Raw genomic sequence first — 24,427 nt, 5'->3', positions numbered from 1 at the left:
AACTGACACAACTAGTCGCTCATAAAGGAGGAGCCCCGATCACTGTGGATGTAGGTGGGGAACCCAAACAGGGTGAAAAGGCTATGCAGGGCCCTGATAACGGAGGCAGAGGTCATGTCACAGCAGGGGATGGCGAAGGGGAATCTGGAGTACTCGTCAACGATGTTGAGGAAGTACACGTTACGGTCAGTGGAGGGGAGGGGCCCTTTGAAGTCCATGCTGAGGCGCTCAAAAGGGCAGGAGGCCTTTACCAGATGTGCTCTGTCTGGCCGATAGAAGTGCGGTTTTCACTCTGCGCAGACCTGGCAGTCCCTGGTCACGGATCTGACCTCCTCGATGGAGAAGGGCAGGTTGCGAGCCTTGATTAAGTGGAAAAAGCGGGTGACCCCCGGGTGACAGAGGTCGTTGTGGAGGGTACGGAGTCGGTCTGCTTGTGCGCTGGCACATGTACCACTGGATAGGGCATCAGGGGGCTTATTGAGCTTCCCGGGTCGATACAAGATATCATAGCTGTAGGTGGAGAGCTCGATCCTCCACCTCAGGATCTTGTCATTCTTAATCTTGCCCCGCTGTGTGTTATTGAACATGAAGGCAACCGACCGTTGGTCAGTGAGGAGAGTGAATCGCCTGCCGGCCAGGTAATGCCTCCAATGTCTCACAGCTTCACTATGGCTTGGGCTTCCTTTTCGACGGAGGAGTGTCGAATTTCGGAGGGTACGGGAGAGCCATGGGCCTACCCGCCTGGTTGAGTGTAGCGGCCAGAGCAAAGTCCGACACATCGCTCTCCACTTGGAAAGGGATGGACTCGTCCTCAGCGTGCATCGCGGCTTTGGCGATGTCTGCTTTGATGCGATCGAAGGCCAGTCGGGCCTCCGTCGTCAGGGGAAACGTGGTGGACTTGATTAGTGGGCGGGCCTTGTCCGCGTAGTTGGGGACCCACTGGGCATAGTAAGAGAAGAACCCCAGGCATCTCTTCAGGGCCTTGGAGTAGTGGGAGAGGGGGAGTTCCAGGAGGGGGCGCATGCGGTCGGGGTCGGGCCCTAGGACTCCGTGTTCCACGACGTAGCTGAGGATGGCCAGGCGGATTGTGCGAAAGACGCATTTCTCTCTATTATAAGTTAGGTTCAGGAGTTTTGCGGTGTGGAGGAAGCGGCAGGGGTTCTCGTCATGGTCCTGCTGGTCACGGCCGCAGATGGTGACGTTGTCTAGGTACGGGAACGTGGCCCGCAGCCCGTACTTGTCAACCATTCGGTCCATTTCCCTTTGGAAGACCGAGACCCCGTTGGTGACGCCGAAGAGAACCCTGAGGAAGTGATAGAAGCGGCCGTCTGCCTCGAAGGCAGTGTATTGGCGGTCCTCCAGGCGGATAGGGAGCTGGTGGTACGCAGACTTCAAGTCGACTGTAGAGAAGACTCGATACTGCGCAATCTGATTGACCATGTCGGATATGCGGGGGAGGGGGTATGCATCGAGCTGCGCGTACCGGTTGATGGTCTGGCTATAATCGATGACCATCCCAGTCTTGACGACCACCACTTGGGCTCTCCAGGGGCTGTTACTAGCCTCGATGATCCCCTCTCGCAGGAGTCGCTGGACCTCTGACCTGATGAAGGCCCTGTCCTGGGCACTGTAACGTCTGCTTCTGGTAGCGACGGGCTTACAGTCCGGGGTGAGGTTTGCGAAGAGGGAGGGTGGGTCGACCTTAAGAGTCACGAGGCTACAGACGGTGAGGTGGGGCAGGGGTCCATTGAAATTTAGTGTAAGGCTCATGAGATGGCACTGTAAGTCGAGCCCCAGTAATAGGGCAGCGCAGAGATGGGGGAGGACGTAGAGCCTAAAGTTGGTGTACTCTACGCCTTGCACAGTGAGGGTCGCGACACAGTACCCCCGGATTTCCACTGCGTGGGATCTGGAAGCCTGGGAGATTTTCTGGGTTGCGGGTAGGATGGGGAGGGAGCAGCGCCTTACCGTATCTGGATGAATGAAGCTGTCTGTGCTCCAGGAGTCGAAAAGGCAGGCCGTCTCGTGCCCGTTGATCCGGACGGTCATTGTGGACTTTGCGAGGTGGTGCGGCCAGGACTGGTCGAGTGTGACGGAGGTGAGTGTCGGTAGGCCGGTCGGAGGTGGCGGCGGCCAGCATACAGTCGGGTGAACAGGGCACCCGGGAGGCCGCCGAGTGGTCCCAAGATGGCGGCCCCGTGAGTCGCACGTGGCAGGTGGGGTGTACGATGGCATCCAAGATGGCGGCCCCCATGGGTCGCACGTGGCAGGTGAGGTGTAAGATGGCGTCCAAGGTGGCGGCCCCCGTGGGTCGTACGTGTCAGACGAAATTAAAGATGGCGGCGACCACGGGTCACACATGGCGTGTGGCCGGCAGCTGGGGGTGGCCCCGACAGGCAGCAGGCAGCGCTGCTGGCCCCTAGAAGATTTATATGGAGGGGGGGGGGGGCGGGGGCGGGGGGGGGGGGGGGGGGGGGGGGGGGGGAGTGTACAACTCTTGGGTATCATGTACGGTACTCTTTCAGAGGCTGGATGGCATTGAGTGTAGGGGGGGAGGGGGAGTGGACTCTATAGGTCAATGGTGACCATGGGCGGTCCCGGACTCCTTTTTCTTTTTCTCCTTTGTTTTTTGTTTCCGCCGTGGGAGGGTTTGGTTTATTGGATGCATATATTGACAGGTGGGCCGTTGTTTGGGATGGTGGGAGGATGGGATAATTCGTATTGTTAAGGGATTGATTTTGTATTTGTTACCATTTACTGTTTGTGGGTGGGGTGTAAATCTTTGAAGGAAAATGTGAAAATGTAGAATAAAAAAATATTTAAAAAAAAATAATAGACGACGAGTGATAAACGTAACTGAGGCTTTAATACACTAAACAGCAAGCCTCCTGCCTCTGGACCCGAACTGAGTCCAGAGGTGGAGACTTGCCACTTTTATACAGAATCCCGAGGGGAGGAGCCACAGGCGGAGCCAGCCTGGACAAGCTCAGGCATGTACAATACATCACAGTGAATATAAGACAATAATGTGGTTTACCATACAAGACCAATTCCGCGTCGTGGAAACATCTGCTAAATGTGCGGTCAAAGATGCGTCTGTAGGATAAAGCTCATCAGTCACGAAAGGACCCACAAAACCAATGACCAGTGACACAGAGTGTCTCAGGTGGACGATCATACTCTTTAGCAAGTGATCGCCAAAGAAGAAGATGAGGAAGCTGTTTACAAAACGATGGCGGAGAGCAAACAAAGAGAGGAAAGAACATTATTTTCACTACTCCCTCTGCCACTCTTCCTGCTCCCAGTCCCACTCCCCCCCACTTGAGGAGGAAAGGGATAAAGGGAATGGGAGGAAACCGGAAGTGGGTGGGAGGTGCAGAGTGAATAGCAGGGAATGGCCAAAATGGCCAAAGAAAGCAGCAAAAAGAACAGGAAGGGCAGATAGCAGGGACTGAATGGCACGGGAGTGGGGAGTACGGAGCAGACACACAACAGTGGTGTGAAAAACCACATTTGTGCTGACAAAGTAGGAGCCGAGTTCCTGTTCTGTTGTAGGACTTAAGTGTTTAATTTAAGCAATTTGGCAAGTAGGAAGCAATGCATGTGCATGCTTCAAAAAATGCTAAACATTATGATTTAAACACGCTTAGAATGCACTGGCTGTAAAAAAAAACAAGTGTCTGCTTCGAGAAGCATGGCCACATTCACTATTATGCAACATTTAGCAATATGCACAAAGTAATCTGGACCAGTTAGCCATAGGGCAAACATTAAATGCTGCCGCCATTGAAGCATAGGTACTAATTAATAAAAATTCCACAGGGAACGATTGATTTCTCTGCCTGACAAACATATATCACTCTGGCAGACCTTCTACTTAGGGTAGAGAGCTACAGGGCAGATTCAGTAAGTAAAATCAAACTGAAGCAGAGGCAAATAGCAGGTTTTGCTATGTTGCAGATCCTTGTGTAGTCTCTGTTTCAAACAATAAAATAACTCAAAATTCTAGCTATTCTCAGCGGCATCATATTTGCACTTTAAGTGAAGCATGGTGGCGCAGTGGGTGAGCCCTGCTGGCTCACGGCGCCAAGGTCCCAGGTTCGATCCCGGCTCTGAGTCACTGTCCGTGTGGAGTTAGCACATTCTCCCCGTGTTTGCGTGGGTTTCGCCCCCACAATCCAAAGATGTGCAGGTTAGGTCGATTGGCCATGCTAAATTGCCACGCTAAATTGTCCCTTAATTCGAAAAAATGAATTGGGTATTCTAAATTTTAAAAAAAGATATTTGCACTTTGGACCAATGCCCATGATGCTACTTAGGTGAAATCTAATATTCTAGTGTTCCAAAAGGCTGCTAGTAACTACCTAGCAGAGCAAAGGTATTACTCAAGAAACTTTGACATGGCACATGTCCTAACTGATACAAGCCACGAATAGTATCTTTCAATGAATAAATAAAAGCGCCAATCATAAATACTTTCAAAAGCACCAAGAAACGACATGATTAATTGATATTAATAGAACTGTTAATAAAAAAGATCAAGGCCCACATTCAGCGAGGCCCACATTCAGCATGATATCTTTCTCACCAATGAGACAGCTGGCAGGGTCCTAAGCAGATGTAATCAATTAAAAAGTTTCTAACACCCTGATGATCTTTGTATTTAGCATTCATTAGGCAGTCCACCTAGACAGCTGTGAACATTCGTGAAAAGTTATCAGTGTATGAGACACAAAGGGGCTAATTTAGAATTGCACCACCTGGTCTGTAACGTGGCAGGCCAGAATGCGCAGACAGTGGTGACACTGGATAACAAATTGGATGATTTCTATGATGGGCAGGTAATCCACTCTGCCACATTACTGCACGGCTAGCAAAACTCAAAACTACGCCAGCGTGTATTTCGTGTCCACAGTATCATGAATTGGCTTTCTTAAATTACTGATTAACATAGATGGGCGAGTTCTAAAGTAATTAACTGAACAAGATGTCACTTTCAACTGTATATGAGAGCAGTGTTAACACCTGCATTTGTTACAAGTATTTAACTTTTTCACCTTACTTGTTCCCATTCCCCTGTTTCTGACTGTTGCCTCCCATTCTAGCTGTGATGCTTGGTATAGGCAGGAGGGTCCGTCCCAGTGTTTGACCTTTCACAACATAAACCTGGTTTCTCATATTTTCCACATGACGGTCTACATCTTGTGAAATAAACTGTGGCCATGTTCTGTGGCTTCTCTTGTTTGAAAGAACTGGCACCAAAACCTGAAGAAAATGTCAGGAGAACATTCATTAGTTTAATTGATTGCATTAATAATATGTGCTACAATTACAAAGTAATAATAACGTGACCAAACCTGGAAACGTATCAAAACATTTCAGCCTAGTTATGACATAGCTGGTGTTCTTTGTCATGACGAACATAAAACACTTTCAGATGTGGTAATCTGTCCTTTCTTATCTATGGCCAAAGTTTAGATCTTGTGTGTAACTGGGCCATTTTGGCCCAGGTTTGATCTCTGCGCAGTTCAGTGATCTTAAATAGGAGATTGTGAATTTTAAAATATATTATTGCATGATTTTAAATTACAACATGACAGCGAGGAAGAAAAATAATCATAAGAGGATTTCGCTTCTGGATCATATCCAAATGACCAGAACTGGCAGTGTGTGCGTGGTTTTCAGGTGAAGATCAGAGTGTGGTGAGATTCTGGAGGACCATCATTGACTCTACCAAAGTAATGGCCTCCACCTTTAAAACAGCAGGACAAGGGGAGAATACTGGAACAAAAGCTGGAGAAAGATTATAATGAAACTCGTTTAAGAGTTGCATTGTTTTATTAAAAGATTTATTCCTGCTGGAGGGATCTTCTGGTCCCATTGATGGTGAACTAGAAGATCCCGCCACTAGTCAATGGTAGGCCGCCTCTCTTCTGCGAAACGTGCTGCAGGGAGGCATAGAAAATCTCACCAAAGGCTTCATTATATATTAAGACCAATTCAGAAAACCTGAGGGAAATAGTCCCAAACTAGTGCACAGATAAACCAGTGTACCAAGAATTATCTTATAGTAATGCATAGAAGCACGTCATTCAGCCAAGGTTTGAGCCAGCTCTTTTGAAGAACAATTAATCTCTTCCCCCACACTTTCTCCATAGCCGTACAATTATTTTTCCTTCAATTATTTATTCAATTTCTTATCCACCATCCTATCAGGCAGAGCTTTGCAAACCCTAACTAATCTACGCCATCACCATGATTGCCAATTTCCTTCCATAATGTCATCAGAATATGCCTTTGCATATCTGTTGCTGATGCCTTCATCGATGTACGCCAGCCTTGGCTCAGCTGGTGGTCCAGTCACCCCTGAGTTAGAAGGTTATGGGTTCACTTCCCACTCCAGGTACTTCAGCACATCTATCTAGCTTGGCACTCTAGTGTAATGTTAAGGGGCTGCTGTGCTGTCAGAAGTGCTATCTTCTGGATGGCAAAACTGAGTCTCTGTTTGCCCTCGCAGGTGGACTCAAAAATCACTATTTTGAATAAGAGCAGGGAAATTGTCCCATGTGTTCTGGTCAATATTTATCCTTCAATTATCACAACAGATGATCAGGCCATTAACACATTGCTTTTTGCGCCTGATTGCTGACCACAAATTAGCTGCCATACTTGCTGCATGACAAAAGTGACTACACTTCATAAGCACTCCATTGACTGTAAAGTCCTCCAACCTTTCCTGTCCCACCCTCTATGCTCACTGGTGTCAGGGCCTGAAAATTCCATCCTATGAGCTTGGCATGGTTTTTAGACTGTAAACATGCCCTCATATCTGCTTAACACATATTTGTTTTTTTATGGGCCAGGGCTTAAAAAAACTCCAAATTATACAGTTCACCTGATCTTTAACTTTTTGCTGAATTTGGCTAGGGTGAGAAGGGCCTGCCTTTCAGGTATTATTCAACTTCTTAGGCACTTTTAATCAAAAAAATAAGCTTTGTTCTGAGAACTTAGGTAACATTTGTATAAACACACACAGCAAGAATTTTTATCAATTACAAACACAAAGATCCCACACAGCTACAGTAATCTATGTATAACACTTAACAAATTCCCCCTTAACTGTTCCAATTCAATAACAAAATCCAAGTAAAACTAGAAACTCCCTTTCAAAGGCGTGGCCCAGCACACGGCATTCTCACTGGTATAAGACTGGTTATTGATGCTCTGTTCCACTTTTCAAACAGCAGATTTGAATTCCTTCCAGAAAACAATTATCTCTTTTATGTTACCAAAGAGTCTGGAACAGCTTTTAAAATGAAGATAAAGAAAAACACTTCTTTCACCCTGTGCAGTTCAAGCCAGTCCGAACTCAAAGCGAAAGTAAAACTCAGAGCCACAGCCCAGCTTCATCCACACAATGACATCACTGAAGCCATGTGATATGACAAAAACTATTCTTAAAGGGACACTCCCATGACAATTATTTGAACAGGTTACAGAGTTGGCATGTTGCTCCTAGGTATGGTACTCCCAACATCTCTCCAGAGAGAGAGAGTGGGAGATAGAGATAGAGAGAGATTCCCATGAAATGAATTAATTGTCGTTTCTCCAAAATCTTTTCCTTGAAATTTCCTAAACAAACATTTGGAAGTAACAGCGTGGCATCTCACTACAAACAACATAGTTGGATATCATCCACAACAGGAGATAAATTTTGACTTTGCATGACAATGTGATTTCAATGGAAATTAAAGTAGAATATGAAATGGGCTGCTGATTCACTACCATACGTTTTAAACTAATGCACAAAGTCAAGGTTTAACCAATGTGGCTGCATGGGTACAGTTTGCAGATATGGGGCGGATTTCTCCGTCCCGCCACACCAGATTTCTGGTGCGGCACGCCATCAGGATTCTCCGTTTCACCGGCTGGTCAATGGAATTTCCCAATGTGGGGCAGCCCCACGCTGTCGGGAAACCCCAGGGCTGCTGGCAAAACGCAGAATCCCAACGGCGGAGAATTCAGTCCATGGTTTCAGCCCAGGAATGAGCATTCAGGAAATTACCCCACAATGAATTTACTTAAACCTATTGAAGTTGCCACTACATCATTAGAGCACACAGATATCTAGCAAGTATAGCTATTGACTCTGGCATCTCAACCGTGACCATCATGAGGTTTTACGTTATCAAACGCACAGATCTCTTCCTAGCATATAAATCTTCTCCACAATATTTTATTGTAAGCATAAACAAATAGCTACAAAACAGTTTAGCTGTGGTTGTATTGGTGATAGTTACTTGTTAACTCCATGGTTACTAGTGCATTAAACAAAACAGATGGAACAGACAAGCTCTTTGCTGTGCTTTGTACATAATAGAAAACCAGTAGCTGAATCTGGCCCAGATAAAGAAACAACATGTTGCAATCTTGTTTAGCGTAGGAGACTGAGATTTCCTTTAACCACTCCGACACACCAACTTAAATAAACAAAATGAGGAACAGAAAACAAGCATATTTTTCTTCTGTAACAAGTAACAAAGAAAGTGACATATTAGTCTTACTGCTTATAATCAAATGAATTTACAATAAAATTTTCTATTTTTGTGTAAACATTTCGCCAGTAAGAACCAATTGCACTTTATAATGACTTGCATAACCAAAACGCATATTTTTAACTCACTGTAATACTATATTGCGATGCAGTGACTTAAAATGTTGTTACATTCATTAGTAAGACTACTATAGAATGGTGATGTGGGAAATACTACAGCTTCACAGGTAAGCGGAGTCAAAGTAGTCAGTACAAGGGGAAGGGGAGCTAGCTGCACTTGGGCATCCAAGGGGCAGACATTGTTACCTTGCAATTTTTAACAGATTGATGCCAAGTAGAATTTTAATTGGCTTTTCCTTCACCTCACATTTTTTTAAAATCGTTATTTCTCTGCAACTGTCACATCCACTCCGCAGCATCTCAGGTTTCGTCTCCTCCTTATCCTGGCTACTTTCTTTAAGATATGCAAGACCCAAAATTCTGAAGCATTCATTTTTGGATGACTCACCCATCGGCAGCATTCATTTTTGACTCCTCACCCACAGAATTCTAGCAGTATTGGGGAAGTCCAAGAAGCCTGGGATTTTGGTCCTCGGGCCTTATGGTCATGCAGAAAGCACTACAGTATAAGCTTGATCATGCGCTAATGTGAAAGTAAGTGGCTGGGTAAGATCAAAGAAGAAATAGGAGCAGGAGTCTATTCGACCCTTCAAGCCCACTGTGCCATTCATTATAATCATGGCTGATCATCCAACTCAAGAGCCTAATCCCACTTTCCCCCATATCCTTTGATCCCTTTCACCCAAGTGCTGTATTAAATGCTTCTTGAAAATAAACAATGTTTTGGACTCAACTACTTCCCGTGCTAACGAATTCCACAGGCCGCCCATTCTCTGGATGAAGAAATTTCCCCTCATCTCTGTCCTAAATGCTCTACCCGTATCCTCAGACTGTGATCCCTGGTTCTGGACACACCCACCATTGGGAAGATCCTTCCTGCATCTACCCTGTCCAGTCCTGTTATAATTTTATAGGTTTCTATGACATCCCCCCCCTCATTCTTCTGAACTCCAGCGAATGCACCCCTAACCGATTCAATCTCACCTCGTACGCAAGTCCTGCCATCCCAGGAATCAGTCTGGTAAACCTTTGCTGCACTCCCTCTATAGTTAGAACACCCTTCCTCAGATAAGGAGACCAAACCTGCACACAATATTCCAGTGTGGCCTCACAAAGGCCCTGTATAAGTGCAGAAAGACATCACTGCTCCTTTACTTGAATCCTCTCGCAATGAAGGTCAGCATAACACTTGCCTTCTTTACTGCTGCTGCGCCTGCATGCTTACCTTCAGTGACTGGTGTATGAGGACACCCAGGTCTTGTTGTACGTTCCTCTCTCTGACCATTCAGATACATTTGCCCTCTCAACTTGTCCAATCACACTTTGGATCTCTGTATGCTCCTCACTGTCACCCTCCCTGACCAACTTGATGTGAGGGACAGCCATCTCATTGAGGGACCTCAGAGTGTGATTGGAGATGGGGGGGTGGGGGGGGGGGGGGGGGGGGGGAGAGAGAGGGGGGAGCTAGGAGGTCGAAGGTAGGAATCAACTTGGAGGTTTCTGGACCAGGACTGAGCTGTTTGGCATTGGTTTCCCCGTGCACACAAATCTGCTGTGACAGGGCGGTCTTTAGGCAATAGTCAATGCAGACATCGTGCCTCAGGTGTTTATGCATCTGTCATTGTTATCCCACCATAATGTTCTTATAATGATGTACTACCTCTGACTGGCTCAAAGTGCAAGTCAAAGTTACAAGTAAGGTCCTTTATTTGCATATAGAAAAATTGACAACAGGGGAGATGGCCATTCATCCCACTGTGTCCATGCTGGCTGAAAGCTATCCAGTCTAATCCAACCTTCCAACAATCTCTAATGTAGAAATCAATCTCCAAATCAGCTTGGAGCCAATGGTATATTTCTGTGGCAGCTCCCAGTGCACAGAGATCTGTTGCAACATGAAGGTCTTTAAATAACAGTCAGTGAAGACGTGGTGCTTCAGGTGTTTATGCATCTGACATTAACACTGTGCTGCAAGTTATGTTTCAGCTAGAGACAATTGTCTTGCAATGCAACAAATCAGTAGATCAAAGCAATCTGAATTAGTGCAGAGGAAATGCAGCAAAAACTGAACAATTAATCAAAAATATGCAACTACCAAAAAAATGTCAAATGAGGTTTGTTTTTTAATGTTAAATGGCCTCCGACTTTCTTTTTAAAAAGTATCTTGGGTAAATGTTCAGTCTTTGCAGATGTTGCTAATCCTGGTCTCTAAATATTTAAACTGTGAACTAAAGGACAGACTTTTTGCACAAATGTATAATCATATTTGCCTGGAACATGAACAGTCCAGCCAATGAGTTTTAATTGGATACTGCCTGCCTGGAATCCAGACAGTACTGTACAAATGCAGCATCAGTTTTATTTTGACTTCAGTTAATCTTCCTGGTGAGATTTCATTCTATTTCCGCTGCATTATCTTTTTTTCCCCCAATCTATATCTTAGATTGGTTAAACTTAAATCAAATGGTTGGAAAATCATAGGCAGCAGACCTGAAATTCTCCAATTTATGTTCAGTGTGGGTTAGGTACTTCATCACAGGCAATGACATGCAAACTCAAATCTATCCTCAATATTAAACCTGGCAGAGATGTATAGTTGTATTTTCAAGCACTCAACCCACAAATTTCTTCAGGGTATGACTAATACCAGGTAAACAGTAGAGTGCAAGTTATGTTATGCAGTTGACTTCAGTCACAATGAACTATTCTGTGCACCAACAGTAGCACCAGGGGAAGAAAAGCAAAGCTTAAAGGAAGTACACAGGATGTAGAAGTAATTTTTACTTTTTAGTTATGGAACAGTTCCAAATCAATGGAGTGTTTGAAAGCATATTTACTCATCTCATTCTCAATTTCCGCCTTCCCTTCCAGGGGCTGTGGGCCTGCTAACACTGCATTAATGTGCATCAATTAAATTTCTCCCATTCTGTTACACAGGTGTCTCACAATTGCAGCAGGACAAGATGGGTGGACAGCTGTCCAAATTAAAAGTTTAATAAATATATACTTTCGGAAAATCATCAAGCATAGGGAATATCTCCTACCAAATCTATGCTATGGCTGTCATATAGTCTAGCACAGTAAGAAGTCTTACAACACCAGGTTAAAAGTCCAACAGGTTTGTTTCGAATCACTAACTTTCGGAGCGCAGCTCCTTCCTCGGGTGAATTCACCTCCGAAAGCTAGTGATTCCAAACAAACCTGTTGGATTTTAACCTGGTGTTGTAAGACTTCTTACTGTGCCCACCCCAGTCCAACGCCGGCATCTCAACATACAGTCTAGCAACTACAAAAATGATGAAACCTTTAGACTGTGGGCAAGATTGGTTTAAATTATATTACTAGACCATTCTAACCACTATTATCATGATGATGATCTTCCTAGGTCTAGCATTGAGGAGGAGGGAATTGTGAGTCATTCTACATAACATTTCTTAGTGGCTAAATGAGGCTGAACTTGTAGAAATCGGAAAATAAGTCATGTCTATCCATCTCCAGTGATGACTCACTCATTGTACAAAAGGTTTAAATAAGACGAACACTGTCTCAGTTGCTAAGGGGCATTGCAATACCTGACATGATATTGCACTATACAGAACAAGAAGTGTCCAAGTTGAACCTCAGGTGCATGTTGAATTAGCAGATCTTAGCCGGGAATAGCAATGCAAGTGCTACAAGTAGCCTCAGGCAGAGAAAGGACTCCTGCTGAGAGGCAAAGAATAGGTGACAACAGGACCAGTACGCTCCCCTATCTCCCACGAATTAAGTAACCTGCTGACATTCAATATTCAGACATACATTTTTAAATGAAAGGCGCTAACTTGGAAACTTGAATCACTTCCTCTGGGAGAAGAGGAAGAAATTAATTACCTCCAGAAGTAAAGACACCACACCTGATGTATCCAGTGTTCTCTCGTCCCTTTAGCTTCTGCATTTCTTGAACTATAGGAAACTCGACCCATGGGCATTAAAAGTAAAACTCTGCTGAAATTTGAGGCAAGCAGCCCAATTAAAATATTCAAATGATCATCTCACCTCCAGAAAACAGTTACTGTCCTACCATCAACTTGATTCCATTAATGGCGTATTGGTTAGCACTGCTGCCTCGCGGCACCGAGGACACGGGTTCAATCCCGGCCCTGGGCCACTGTCCGTGTGGAGTTTGCACATTCTCACTGTGCCTGCGTGGTTCTCACCCCCACAACTCAAAGATGTACAGGTTAGGTGGATTGGCCACGCTAAATTGCCCCTTAATTGGGAAAAACATAATTGGGTACTCGAAATTTAAGAAAAAATATTTTTTTTTAAAAATTGATTCCATTAAAACTGGAAGCTGGTTTGAGTATCTGTTTTAACCGCACAACCCCTATCCCAGTTTTTGGGGCCTACAATTGACCTGGTTTTCAGTCATTCCAGAATAGTTGCTGATTTTGTGACCATATAATTAAAATATTACATTTCATTCCATTTTTAGCGTTATAATGCGGAAATTCAATTTGGCAAGATAATTATCGAAGTACTAAAACCAAGGTAAGAGCAAACTCATAGAAAAAGAGTGTTAAATGAAGCACTTCGGCTCCTTTAGTTTTGTTAATTTATCTGAGAAGCCACTCACCTCTTCAACCAAAGTGGTTATTTGATTCAGTGGAGCTACAGACAGGTGCCCAAACAGTAGAGTTCTTCTGTAATTCTCTTTTAGAATTGGACCTCTAATTTTCTTGATTATATAAACAACTTTACTTTTCAAATTTGACGGTAACTGAAAATAAATTAAAATGTGATTAGACATAGTCACTTACACGCATTAATTGAGTTTTACATGCCAGCTGTTAAACATAAATATTGTAATGTGCAATGTGCTACACTTCTATGTACACAATAGCAACACGGGTACTGCAACTGCTGTTCCCCACTTGTGTGGCTGAGAACTGATTTAGGCTTGGCGTCTCTAATATTCTGTTTACTGATCTTGACAAATTAAAACTCATTCACAATGACCACCTAGCATCAGTACAAAAGTTCACTTGCATCTTGCCTGATCTTTTGAGCTAATTTGCATTTGCTCCTCATGCCTCAATGAACCAGTTTCAAGATCCTGATGCTGCTTTCAAATCCTTTCTGAGGTGGAGTGACTGCATCTCACTCTACTGCAGCACATACAATGCTTTATAGACACAAGCGGTTTGCTGATGATTGCAGTGTTAAGTTCAATTCACAATTTTTCAGATAATGAAACAGTCCATTATCCATAAACTGCAAGAGCTGGACGGCAAGTAACATTCATGCCACATAAATGACCATCTCCAACAGGAGTGTCTAACCACTTCCCCATGACATTCATCACTGATCCTAAACTGGACCAGCTACATAAATACTAAGGCAACTAAAGAAGGTCGGTGGCTGGGTATTTTATGGAAAGTGGCTCACCTCCAGATCGATATTCCCCTTACAATCTTGTTGTGGTGCACAGCCAATTTTTTCTATGCACAGTGACTTTTTTTTGTGCGGCCATAGCAACATACGTCATTTAACTCAGCAAGGCATGCGCAGTACCTTCCGAACTTCATTGTGACCACGTACTCACACAGCTTAGCAGCAACATTGTTCCTGAATCCCCATAGCCTCTCCAACACCTATAAGGTAGGAGTCAGGAGTAGGACTTCTCTCTACTTGACTGATTGAGTCCAACTAGAACAGCACTCAAGAAGCACAACCATCGAGGACAGGGCAGTCCACTTCAACGGCAATCCATCCACACTTTGAGCATCCAATCCCTGCAGCACTGTTGAATGGCTATATTGTCTACTATCTACAGGATACACTGCAGTAAATTAGACTTCTTCAATTTCGCAAGCCTTTGATCTCCTTCAAGGAGATGGGCAACAGGTGCATGTGACAACATGATCATCTCCAAATTCACATCCAAGTCACACACTGTCCTAAGTTAAACATATAGTGCTGTTCCTTCACTGTCGTGGTGTCAAAAACTTTGAACTCCTTACCCAATATCATTGTGGGAGTACCTGCAGCAGGTCAAGAAGGCAACAAAGGTAGACCAATAAATGTTGGTCTTATAGCAACAGCCTATACTATGCACATAGTGTACACCATCATTTAATCCTCTTGAGCATCGTCTAGTGAGAGCTGGGAGCAGTGTGGAGGAAGAAAGGAAGGAAAGTGCCAGGAGGATAAGGGAGGAAAAGGAGTGCCAGTGAGAACTCAAGTGGCGAGAACAAGTGTGCTGAGGGCGCAGTAGATAGGGAGAGAAGACTATCAGCCTAAATTGTGCCAACTTGAATTGAGGGTGGAGAAAAAGATTGTCAACATTAATTGAGGGAGGGAGCTTGGTTGGGTGAGGTGGAGAGGAGTGTGCAACTTGAAGCGGAGAGGAACGGGGATAACAGCGTCTGCATGAAGGAAAGGGGAGGGAAGGAGCAAAGTTCCAATGTAAAGCAAGGGAAGAGAGGGAAGTGAATGAATACCAGCATAAATAAATCAGAAGTGAAGAATGCTTGTATGAACTAGGGGCAGGGACAAGAGTACCTCAATTCATTATGGTGCTTGTATTAGTTGGAACATTCAGATTGAGTAAGAGAGTACCAGTAAATAATCACAAAAGCCCAGAATTTCTCAAGAAATAAAGAATATTGACATGTTCTGTGAAAAGCTTCCATTATACAAGTAGTAACATTTTGGATATATTTGCAGGTTAAATTAAAACAAGTTGCAGCCCCATTTCTGAACTACAAGTATCAGGCCTATATTCAGGAGTTTTATAGAGCTGTCACATTTCAATGGTTGTGTCTAGCCTTTTGAAGTAGTTTTAACTTTTAATAATTTTTGCAGCCATGATTATTTACAGCACTGAAAGAGGCCACTTATCCCAATGTGTTTTCAACAACTCTTTAATGGAGCAATCCAAAACTAATCCTGGTGCCTTGCCCTCTTTCTGGAGCCAGTGCTATTATGAACTGCACGCAGGGAAACCAGCCCTAGGGAACCTGAAATAAACAAAGAAAGCAACTTACCCGATTGTGGAAAACAACCCCACATTTAACTCCTCTTCTGATCTTTGTCACTCCTGATACCCCCCTTCCCCATTCCCAAACCATACCAGTCTTTTTTTCCAACCTATGATTACCAAGGTGCCAGCTCCAAAACCTTGATCCACTTCAGTCCCACACCCCACCTGTGATCTCCCACATCTCCAGCTCCCTCAATCCCCACTCAGCACAATCGCAGGCTCCAGGAAACCAGGGTCACCTCAGACCTCACCATTCAGCAACACAAATCAATTCCTTGACCCTCTCCTCATTCACAAACAGCTGGGCCCAAATTTCTAGGCTTATGTCTTTAATGATCCTTGTATAACAAAGCGCCCATTGCTACAGATTGTACTGTACTCCACATGTATGTCAACCAGCATTATACTTCACATGTATGTTAATCAATGTTTTGTGCAAATTTATTACTTCTTCACTCTTGCATTCTACGGTCCCATTTTATAAAATCCACAATTCCTTTGGCTTTTTTAAGGCTTTGTCCATCTGCACGCACACGTCAGGAATTATTTTTTAAAACTTCCATTTATGTAGCATCTTTCAGGATGGCTCAAAGCACTTTAAATCCCATTAAGCACTTTTGAATTGTAGTCACTGTTCTGATGTAGGAATGGCCGCAGTCACTTCTGGATCTGAACGCCCAAGTTTATCTGGTCAGTTACACACTGCAATAACCCTGTTTAATCTTTTCTCCTTCCTTTAACAAGCTGTCTGAAAGAATTAATTTTTAAAATAGTATATTCATGTAACAGTGCATTTGGAACATCACAGAATTGTGATGGCACAGAAGGAGGTCATTTGGCCCATTGTGTCTGCAACATGTACATACATGAATAAAATGGCATTGGTCTACTTTGTTAATAAAAATAACTTTTAATATGTGTGGTTAACCAATTAAGGAAAGACAGTGAAGACACTATACCATACATATGTATATAAAAGGTCATTACTGTCAGAGCTGTTAAGAAGACTGGCTGACAAAGTGTGACACCGATGTTTAAAGAGGGAGGTAGAAAAAGTCAAAGCACTATTGACCAATTAGCTTACGGTTGGCCGGAAAGACAACGGAATCCTTAATCAAATATAGAATAGAAAAAATATCTAGAAACAGAAAATGTAGTAGCATGGGTTTCAAAAGACCAACCTGACTGAAAGAATTGACAAAAATGATAGATCCGGGTAATGTAGCAGATCTAATAAAATTGGACTTCCAAAAGATTAAAAAAACACAGAGCAGACCCATGACTAAGGTTGGAACACGAGGGGTCAGAGAACAAGAAATAGAATGGATAACAAGCAGCATAAAAAACAGAATGCAGAGAGTAGGGGGTTCAAGGCGGAAGTGGTATTCAATGCAGATCATTGTTCACATAACTGGACATGGGAATTGGAATTACAATTTCAAAATTTGCAGACGACACCAAATTAATGCAGAAAAGGACTAAATTACAGATAGTCATGAATAAACTTGTAGACAAGTCACGTATTTGAAAAATATAGCTAAAGTGTGAGGTAGAACATATCCGTGGGAAGAATAAAGGCCGCATACTGCTTGGAAAATAACTGTCCACATAGGGTAGAGAAACAGAGGGATCTGGATGTACAGACATTATACTCCAGAAAGTAAATTATATATAAAACACACAGAGCTACACATAACCCAACATCCACAGTTTCAGTCTTTGTCTATTTAAAGGAATTCAAATGAATCACCAGTTAATGCTCAGCACCTACATAAATTAAACACTATCTACGGTTAACAATAGATACACAAATTATTAAAGTAGCAGCACCATTAAACAATGTAACAAACAAACCATTGGGGTTCATTTCCAGAGGGATCGAATTGAAAAATCGGAAAAGTTAAACTTGCACAGAACCTTGATTGAACTATACTTACAGTATTGTAAATAGCTCTGGTCTCCATATTATTAAAAAAGGATACAGAGCTACTGGAGAAGATGGAAAATTTACTAGAATATTGTATCCCAAAGAGTATACCTATTCAGATTGCCAGGTTGGAACTCTTTTCTCGAAGGAGAAAACTGAGCGGTGACAAGATTATGAAAGAGTTTGACAGGATACACAGAGAGGTTTCCACTTGAAAGCACAATCATAAGTAAGGGCTATAAATATGAGATAGTCACTAATAACTGTAATGAGGAATTCTGGAGAAAACCTCGACCCAAAAAGTGGTTAGACTGTGAAACACGTTTCCCCAAGGAATAGTCACGGTGAATAACATAGATGCCAATGAAAGGGAAGCTAGATAAATAGGAGGGAGATGGGGATATAAAAATATGTTGATGGGTTTTATACGAAGGGTGAAGGAGGAGGCTCGTGTGGAACATAAACAAGTACAAGGATGCTAGGTCGAATGGCCTGTTTCGGTGCTGTAAGCAAATATATAGCAGCAATATTCAAATTCTCGATTAGAAGTTTTAACGAAACTTGTTAAGGCTGATTTTCTTCAAATACAATTTTAATAAAACCAAAACACTTCATCTCTTTTTAAAAAGAAAAAGCAACGCTTCGTATTTGTCAAACAGGATTTATGTCCATTAATTGTTTTACCTTACTCCATTTTTATTTGAGAAAACTTGTGTTTTTCGTGGCATTTTTTACACATGCAATATTTTTACATTGCAGCAGTTAACCAACGTGAAAGAGGATGAGAAAAGATTAATTTACTTTGTTTTCAATGTTTTTCCCAGGTACTCAGGGGAAGGGATGTTAAACACAACCTGTTGCAACGTTTAATCTTCATTAACTGATCCGGATAGAGCGAGCGGATGGTGGAAACACGGACTTTTCTTACCTCCCAGGACGCTGAAAGGAGCCCAGTGGCGCTGACAAACCACACCAGCATATACTCTCTTTCAAGAAAATCGGACAAGAGTTTTTCATTCTCTTTGCTCGCGATGAATTTGACCCATTTGTCAGCTCGCAGTCTCAATGAGAAGACAATCCAGTCTGCGATGTATTGCACCCTCTCGTCGTCTGCGAAACTTTCAGCATGGTTTTCTTCATCTTCTTCGGCCATTTGATTCACTTTGATTTTTGGCACTTAAGACTTCCAACAAAATGTATATTTTGTCTAAGTAAATGGAGCTCAACTTTTATTTTCACTGCGTATCCGATTCATTCAGCGGGAGTATTGAAGCTGCGCATTTTACAGACTGAAGAAGACTTCTCCGAACCGGACTCTGCTCTAGACTGGTTTCCTGGGGAATGGGAAAGAAATGTAGCCTTTCTCTCGTTCACCTCTGTTCCCCGCTTCCGCCAGTGAACAATCCCACTTCAGGTTGATGCCTTCGATCCACACAGTCTCACCGGATCAAACCAACACGACCAGGGGGGTGGGCACTGGTAACAAGTGTTACAATTGTATCAGTTTGTATCAATGTAAACAATGAAACCTGCGCGTCAATTTGACAGGCTCATAGACATACATTAACTGACAAATATCTCGATTATCAAGCAAAAACTTCAGGAAAGATAGTACATGTTACCAAAGTGAAATGAGTAGAAAAGTGTAGCACCTGTGCACACAATGAATCACAGGAGTAAATAACAAACTTGCATGCACTGGAGAACCTTCACAGGAAAGCAATTCATAATAGTGTTATACTTTACTTACTGGGGGGAGGGTGTGATGGTGTGGACATGGGTCAGATCTCTGAAACGCCCACCATATTATTTCACTGCCATGTACAGAAAGGTGAAAAGTAATTCTTCAAATATTCAGTTTAATATGTTTTTAACTTTTTATCAAAGAAACAAAATAACACATGCCGAGATCGACAGTACCATACTGCAAAATGTCTAACAAAACTTCAACGAATGCCCCAAGACCTATAACCACCAATGGATCTTACACATAGTAGTAGGTGGCTTTAAGTCCTGGACATAAATGTTCAACCACAGGACAAGATTGATGAAATAATAATTATTATAATTATCTTTAATAACGTGGATTCTTTATTTGGAGATAAGACAATATATAAATAGAGTTAACTGCAAGACTATACTATCCGACTCCTGCTGTTTGTTGACAAAATACAAGCCATAGGACAAATACATCACATCTTGTTGAAGTGGCAATGATTACCAGCAGTTTAAGATACTTATCCTTAAAGATACATGTACCTCATATCAAAACAGGGGGCTTGCCAAAACAAAAGGATGCACTTGCACAATTTTCTGGCCATTGATTTAAATTAACATAACATTGCAGGTAGTTCATCTGTAATTTTCCAAAATAGCATTTGCTGTATGTGCAGTTCCACCTCCAACAAGGAATTTTGTAAAAGTCACCAATGGTCTTTGTGATAGAAAGTAGTGCTTATTACAATGAAAAGTAACCTTTAAGATTGGAGCTGAGATCATAATGTAAAACGTCAAAGTTCAAATGGTATAAATCGCCAAAAGTGAATTCGATGGGGAACTTGTAAAATATCGAATTTCATCATTGAGATGTTAGGCCAAAGCCTAATCTGCATGTTCAGATGGATATTAAAAATCTTACGGTGGAATATTGTGTCCAATGAATGGTTGCTAGGCAACAATGTATAGCTACTGCAAACATGGTCCCACACACCTGTCAGAAACTCCAGCATCAAAGCCCAACACTTTAGGGAAGTGTGACACCTTAGAGACAGTGCAGTACGAATTCACTGCACTGGTTCCAGGGGTGGGGGAAATTCAGTTACGTGGAGAAGTCGGGTTTGTTCTCCTTAAAGAAGAGAAGGATCAGAGGAGATTTAATAGAGTTGTTCAATTTCAGGAAGGGTCCAGACAAAGTAGACAGACACTGTTCCTCTTGGGAGAAGGGTTGAGAACAAGGAGACAATGATTTAAGGTGGCTGGCAAAAGCACCAATGGAAACACGAGGAAAAACTTTCTTATGCAACAAATAGTTATAATCTGGAATGCACTACCTGAAAGCTTGGTGGAAAGACCAATTCAATCATACCACTGGGAAAGGGCAGCAAAATGGGACAAGCTGGACTGATTTTATAGAGCTGGCATTGCTTTGGCGGGCTGAATGGCCTCCTCTGACTGTAACTGTTCTATGATTATATTAAATATTTTAAACAGGTGACAAATTGATTGTTTGCCACTGGCAGGCAGTTATGTTAACTTTGAACAATGTTACCTATCAGAATGAGTGGGTGCTCTGATGCGCTGCTTTGGCTGACTTCCCACAGTGCAGAGTACAACTGACTGCACACACGTGGCAATCTGGCCAGCCCAAAACAGTCAGGAATATTAATCAACCACTACAGCTTCCACTCATTAATACACAGCTGGTTTGCAACAATAAAAACTGTTTTGTGCAGGTATACACAGCTGCCATGTTGCTTTTATCCTGCAACAGTCAAGCCCACTGATCTGTTCAGATCTGAAAGCAGGCTTAAGGAATGGTTGCTAGGCAACAATGTATAGCTACTGCAAACATGGTCCCACACACCTTCTGAAACTCCAGCATCAACGCCCAACAGCACTACAATTAATTCTACATCACTAACAGCTATGCGATTGAACCGACCATCGGCATGCCAGGGTCTCCAGAATGATCACGATTTACTGTGCTCTGCATAATGTTACACAACGGTGAGGGTTGGACCTGCAGGAAGTGTAGCAACCTAAAATGGCTGATTCCCGAGTATTTGGCCAAACCCCGATCTAAAATGGCGAACTAAAAAGGCTGATGGGAAAATGAGCCAACAGGACTCGAAACAGACAGCTGCAGGCAGAACAGTGTATTCGGCTCTGGGGAAGTCGGCCCAGACCGATACCTGCAACCATTAACAGCACATCAACCCAGCCATCTGCATTTTAATCGGCCATCCCCGGGAACAATTGCTACAAATTAGCAATTGAAAGCCGATCCAGACCTCAGCAGTGGCTGAGACAAAGAACGGTGGACGACCACCCCCCCGATCAAGGAATCGCCCCATTATTGGAGCATATCGAATCCAGTGATTGGGACCAAGTCCAATCACTTGGGACCAGGGTCAAGGTCCGCCCCGAGAGGCGGGAAGCCCCTAGGGACTATAAAAATAGGGGCCAAGTTCAGATCAACCCTTCTTCTCCTACTCGTAACCTTCGAGACCCTTCGACGAAAGAACAAGTAAGTCTTACTCCAGCGATCGCTACCAGATAGGTGTTCCAGACTATTAACCCGTACCAGCCTTTTTGAATCCCGCAGGCCAGACCCCATTCGATAGACCATTCATTTCCCTGACCTGGTGGGCCATCACCAATGTTAAGTATTGGCCGTTAGTGGTAGGTAATAGTCTAGAAGTAGGATTATTGTATAAGTATTTATTGCTGTGGTGTCTTCCGGGTGCGGCGATGACCAGCTGAGTCGCACGTTTCGGCAGCTCCCGGTGGAACGGACTTTTGGGCTCTTAATAGGAGCCCCATCAGCAATTTTAACGGCAAATAACACTGTGTGGTAATCCAGAAGGGAATCCCCCCTGGTCACGGATGGAAAAAAGAGAGGAAAGTAGCCAGATTGCGGTGGATCCTCTAGAGCAGCAGCCAGGAAGGCAGGCACAAAGCAAGATGGCGTCGGAAGGCGGCAGTTTAATATGGGGCCCTGACCAACAAGAGTTCCTGCGGCATTGCGTGGAAGAACTCAAAAAGGAGATGAAGAAGGAGCTGTTGGCCCCGATATTACAAGCGATTGAGGGGCTAAAGGAGGAGCAAAAGACCCAGGAACAGGAGCTTCGGGTCGTGAAGGCAAAGGCTGCTGAGAATGAGGACGACATACATGGCCTGGTGGTGAAAACGGAGATCCACGAGGCACAACACAAAAGATGGGTGGAAAGGCTGGAGGTGCTGGAGAATAATGCGAGGAGGAAGAACCTAAGGATTCTTGGTCTTCCAGAAGGGGCGGACGTCGGAGCATATGTGAGCACAATGCTGCACTTATTAATGGGATCGGAGGCCCCGACGGGTCCACTGGAGGTGGAGGGAGCCTATCGGGTTATGGCGCGAAGACCGAGGGCTGGAGAAATTCCTCGAGCAATAGTGGTGAGATTTCTCCGATATAAGGACAGAGAGATGGTCCTCAGATGGGCAAAGAAAACTCAGAGCAGTAGGTGGGAGAATGCGGTGATCCGCGTATATCAAGATTGGAGTGCGGAGGTGGCGAGAAGGAGGGCAAGCTTTAATCGGGCCAAGGCGGTGTTGCATAAAAGGGAAGGTCAAATTCGGAATGCTGCAACCGGCAAGACTGTGGGTCACACATCTAGGGAAACACCACTACTTCGAAACGGCAGATGAGGCGTGGACATTTATTGTCGAGGAGAAGCTGGAGTGAGCGGGCCAGAAAAAGAACGTTTGGGACAAAAGTGGGGGAGTGAATTTGTGGGATGAAGGGGGGAAAAGGGGGAAGAGAGGACATCCCAAGTTGTTAAACCTGCGACCCTGTAACTTCTCTCTCTTCCCCATGTCGTGGGGGAGGGGGTGAGGGAGGATGAGGAGCTGAGGGCGCCGGCCATTGGGGGCGGGGCCAAAAGGGAAGCGCGGGCTTTGTTCCCGCGCTATGGTAATCATGGCGGGAACAGGGGAGCAGGAAGGAGGGGGCCTCGCACAGTGTGAGCCGAGGTCACGGGGGGAAGCCGAGGTCGGCCAGATTTGCTGACTTCTGGGAGCAACATGGGGGGTGCAATTACGCTAGCTTGGGATCTAGTGGGGGGGGTGGTTAACTGGGTTGCTGCTGCTGGGGAGAAGGGGGAGCTGCTATGGGAGGGGGGGGTCAGGGCGGGGGGGGTGCCGCCTGGGGGGGATACAGCTACGTGGGAACCGGGTGAGGAGCTGGATTGAAAAAGGAAATGGCTAGTCGTCAAGGAGGGGGGGGGGGGGGTAAAGAGCCCCCCAATCCGGTTGATCACGTGGAATGTGAGAGGGCTGAACGGGGCGATTAAGAGGGCACGGGTACTCGCACACCTAAAGAAACTTAAGGCAGATGTGGTTATGCTTCAGGAGACGCATCTGAAGCTGATAGACCAGGTTAGACTTCGCAAAGGATGGGTGGGGCAGGTGTTTCATTCGGGGCTAGATGCAAAAAACAGGGGGGGTGGCCATACTAGTGGGGAAGCGGGTAATGTTTGAGGCAAAGACTATAGTGGCGGATAGTGGGGGCAGATACGTGATGGTGAGTGGCAAACTGCAAGGGGAGGCGGTGGTATTAGTGAACGTGTATGCCCCGAACTGGGATGATGCCAATTTTATGAGGCGTATGTTAGGACGAATCCCGGACCTAGAAGTGGGGAAGTTGGTAATGGGTGGAGACTTTAATACGGTGCTGGACCCAGGGCTGGACAGATCGAGGTCCAGGACCGGAAGGAGGCCGGCTGCAGCTAGGGTGCTTAAGGATTTTATGGAGCAGATGGGAGGAGTAGATCCCTGGAGATTTAGTAGACCTAGGAGTAAGGAGTTTTCGTTTTTCTCCTATGTACACAAAGTATTTTCACGAATAGATTTTTTTGTTTTGGGAAGGGCACTGATCCCAAAGGTGACGGGGATGGAGTACACGGCTATAGCCATCTCGGATCATGCTCCACACTGGGTGGACCTGAGATAGGGGAAGAAAAACAACAGCTTCCACCCTGGAGAATGGACATGGGATTATTGGCAGATGAGGGGGGGTGTTTAAGGGTGAGGGGGTGTATTGAAA

The 24,427-nt window shown here is 44.3% G+C and overlaps 1 protein-coding gene across 1 annotated transcript in view; it reads right to left on the bottom strand.

The window, feature by feature from the left end:
- Positions 1-19,021, bottom strand: part of LOC140425201 (dynein axonemal heavy chain 11-like) — a 755,586-nt gene extending 736,565 nt beyond the window's left edge. The window contains 3 exon segments of the mRNA XM_072509215.1: positions 5,063-5,265; positions 13,290-13,433; positions 18,554-19,021. Of these exon segments, the coding sequence (XP_072365316.1) occupies positions 5,063-5,265; positions 13,290-13,433; positions 18,554-18,778 (572 nt within the window). The 5' untranslated portion in view covers positions 18,779-19,021.
- Positions 19,022-24,427: the final 5,406 nt, after the last annotated feature.

The sequence above is a fragment of the Scyliorhinus torazame genome, chromosome 6 (genome assembly GCF_047496885.1).
Source record: "Scyliorhinus torazame isolate Kashiwa2021f chromosome 6, sScyTor2.1, whole genome shotgun sequence".
Lineage (NCBI taxonomy): Eukaryota > Metazoa > Chordata > Chondrichthyes > Carcharhiniformes > Scyliorhinidae > Scyliorhinus > Scyliorhinus torazame.
Note: the sequence above shows the minus strand (reverse complement) of the source record. Positions and strands in the feature narration are given on the sequence as shown.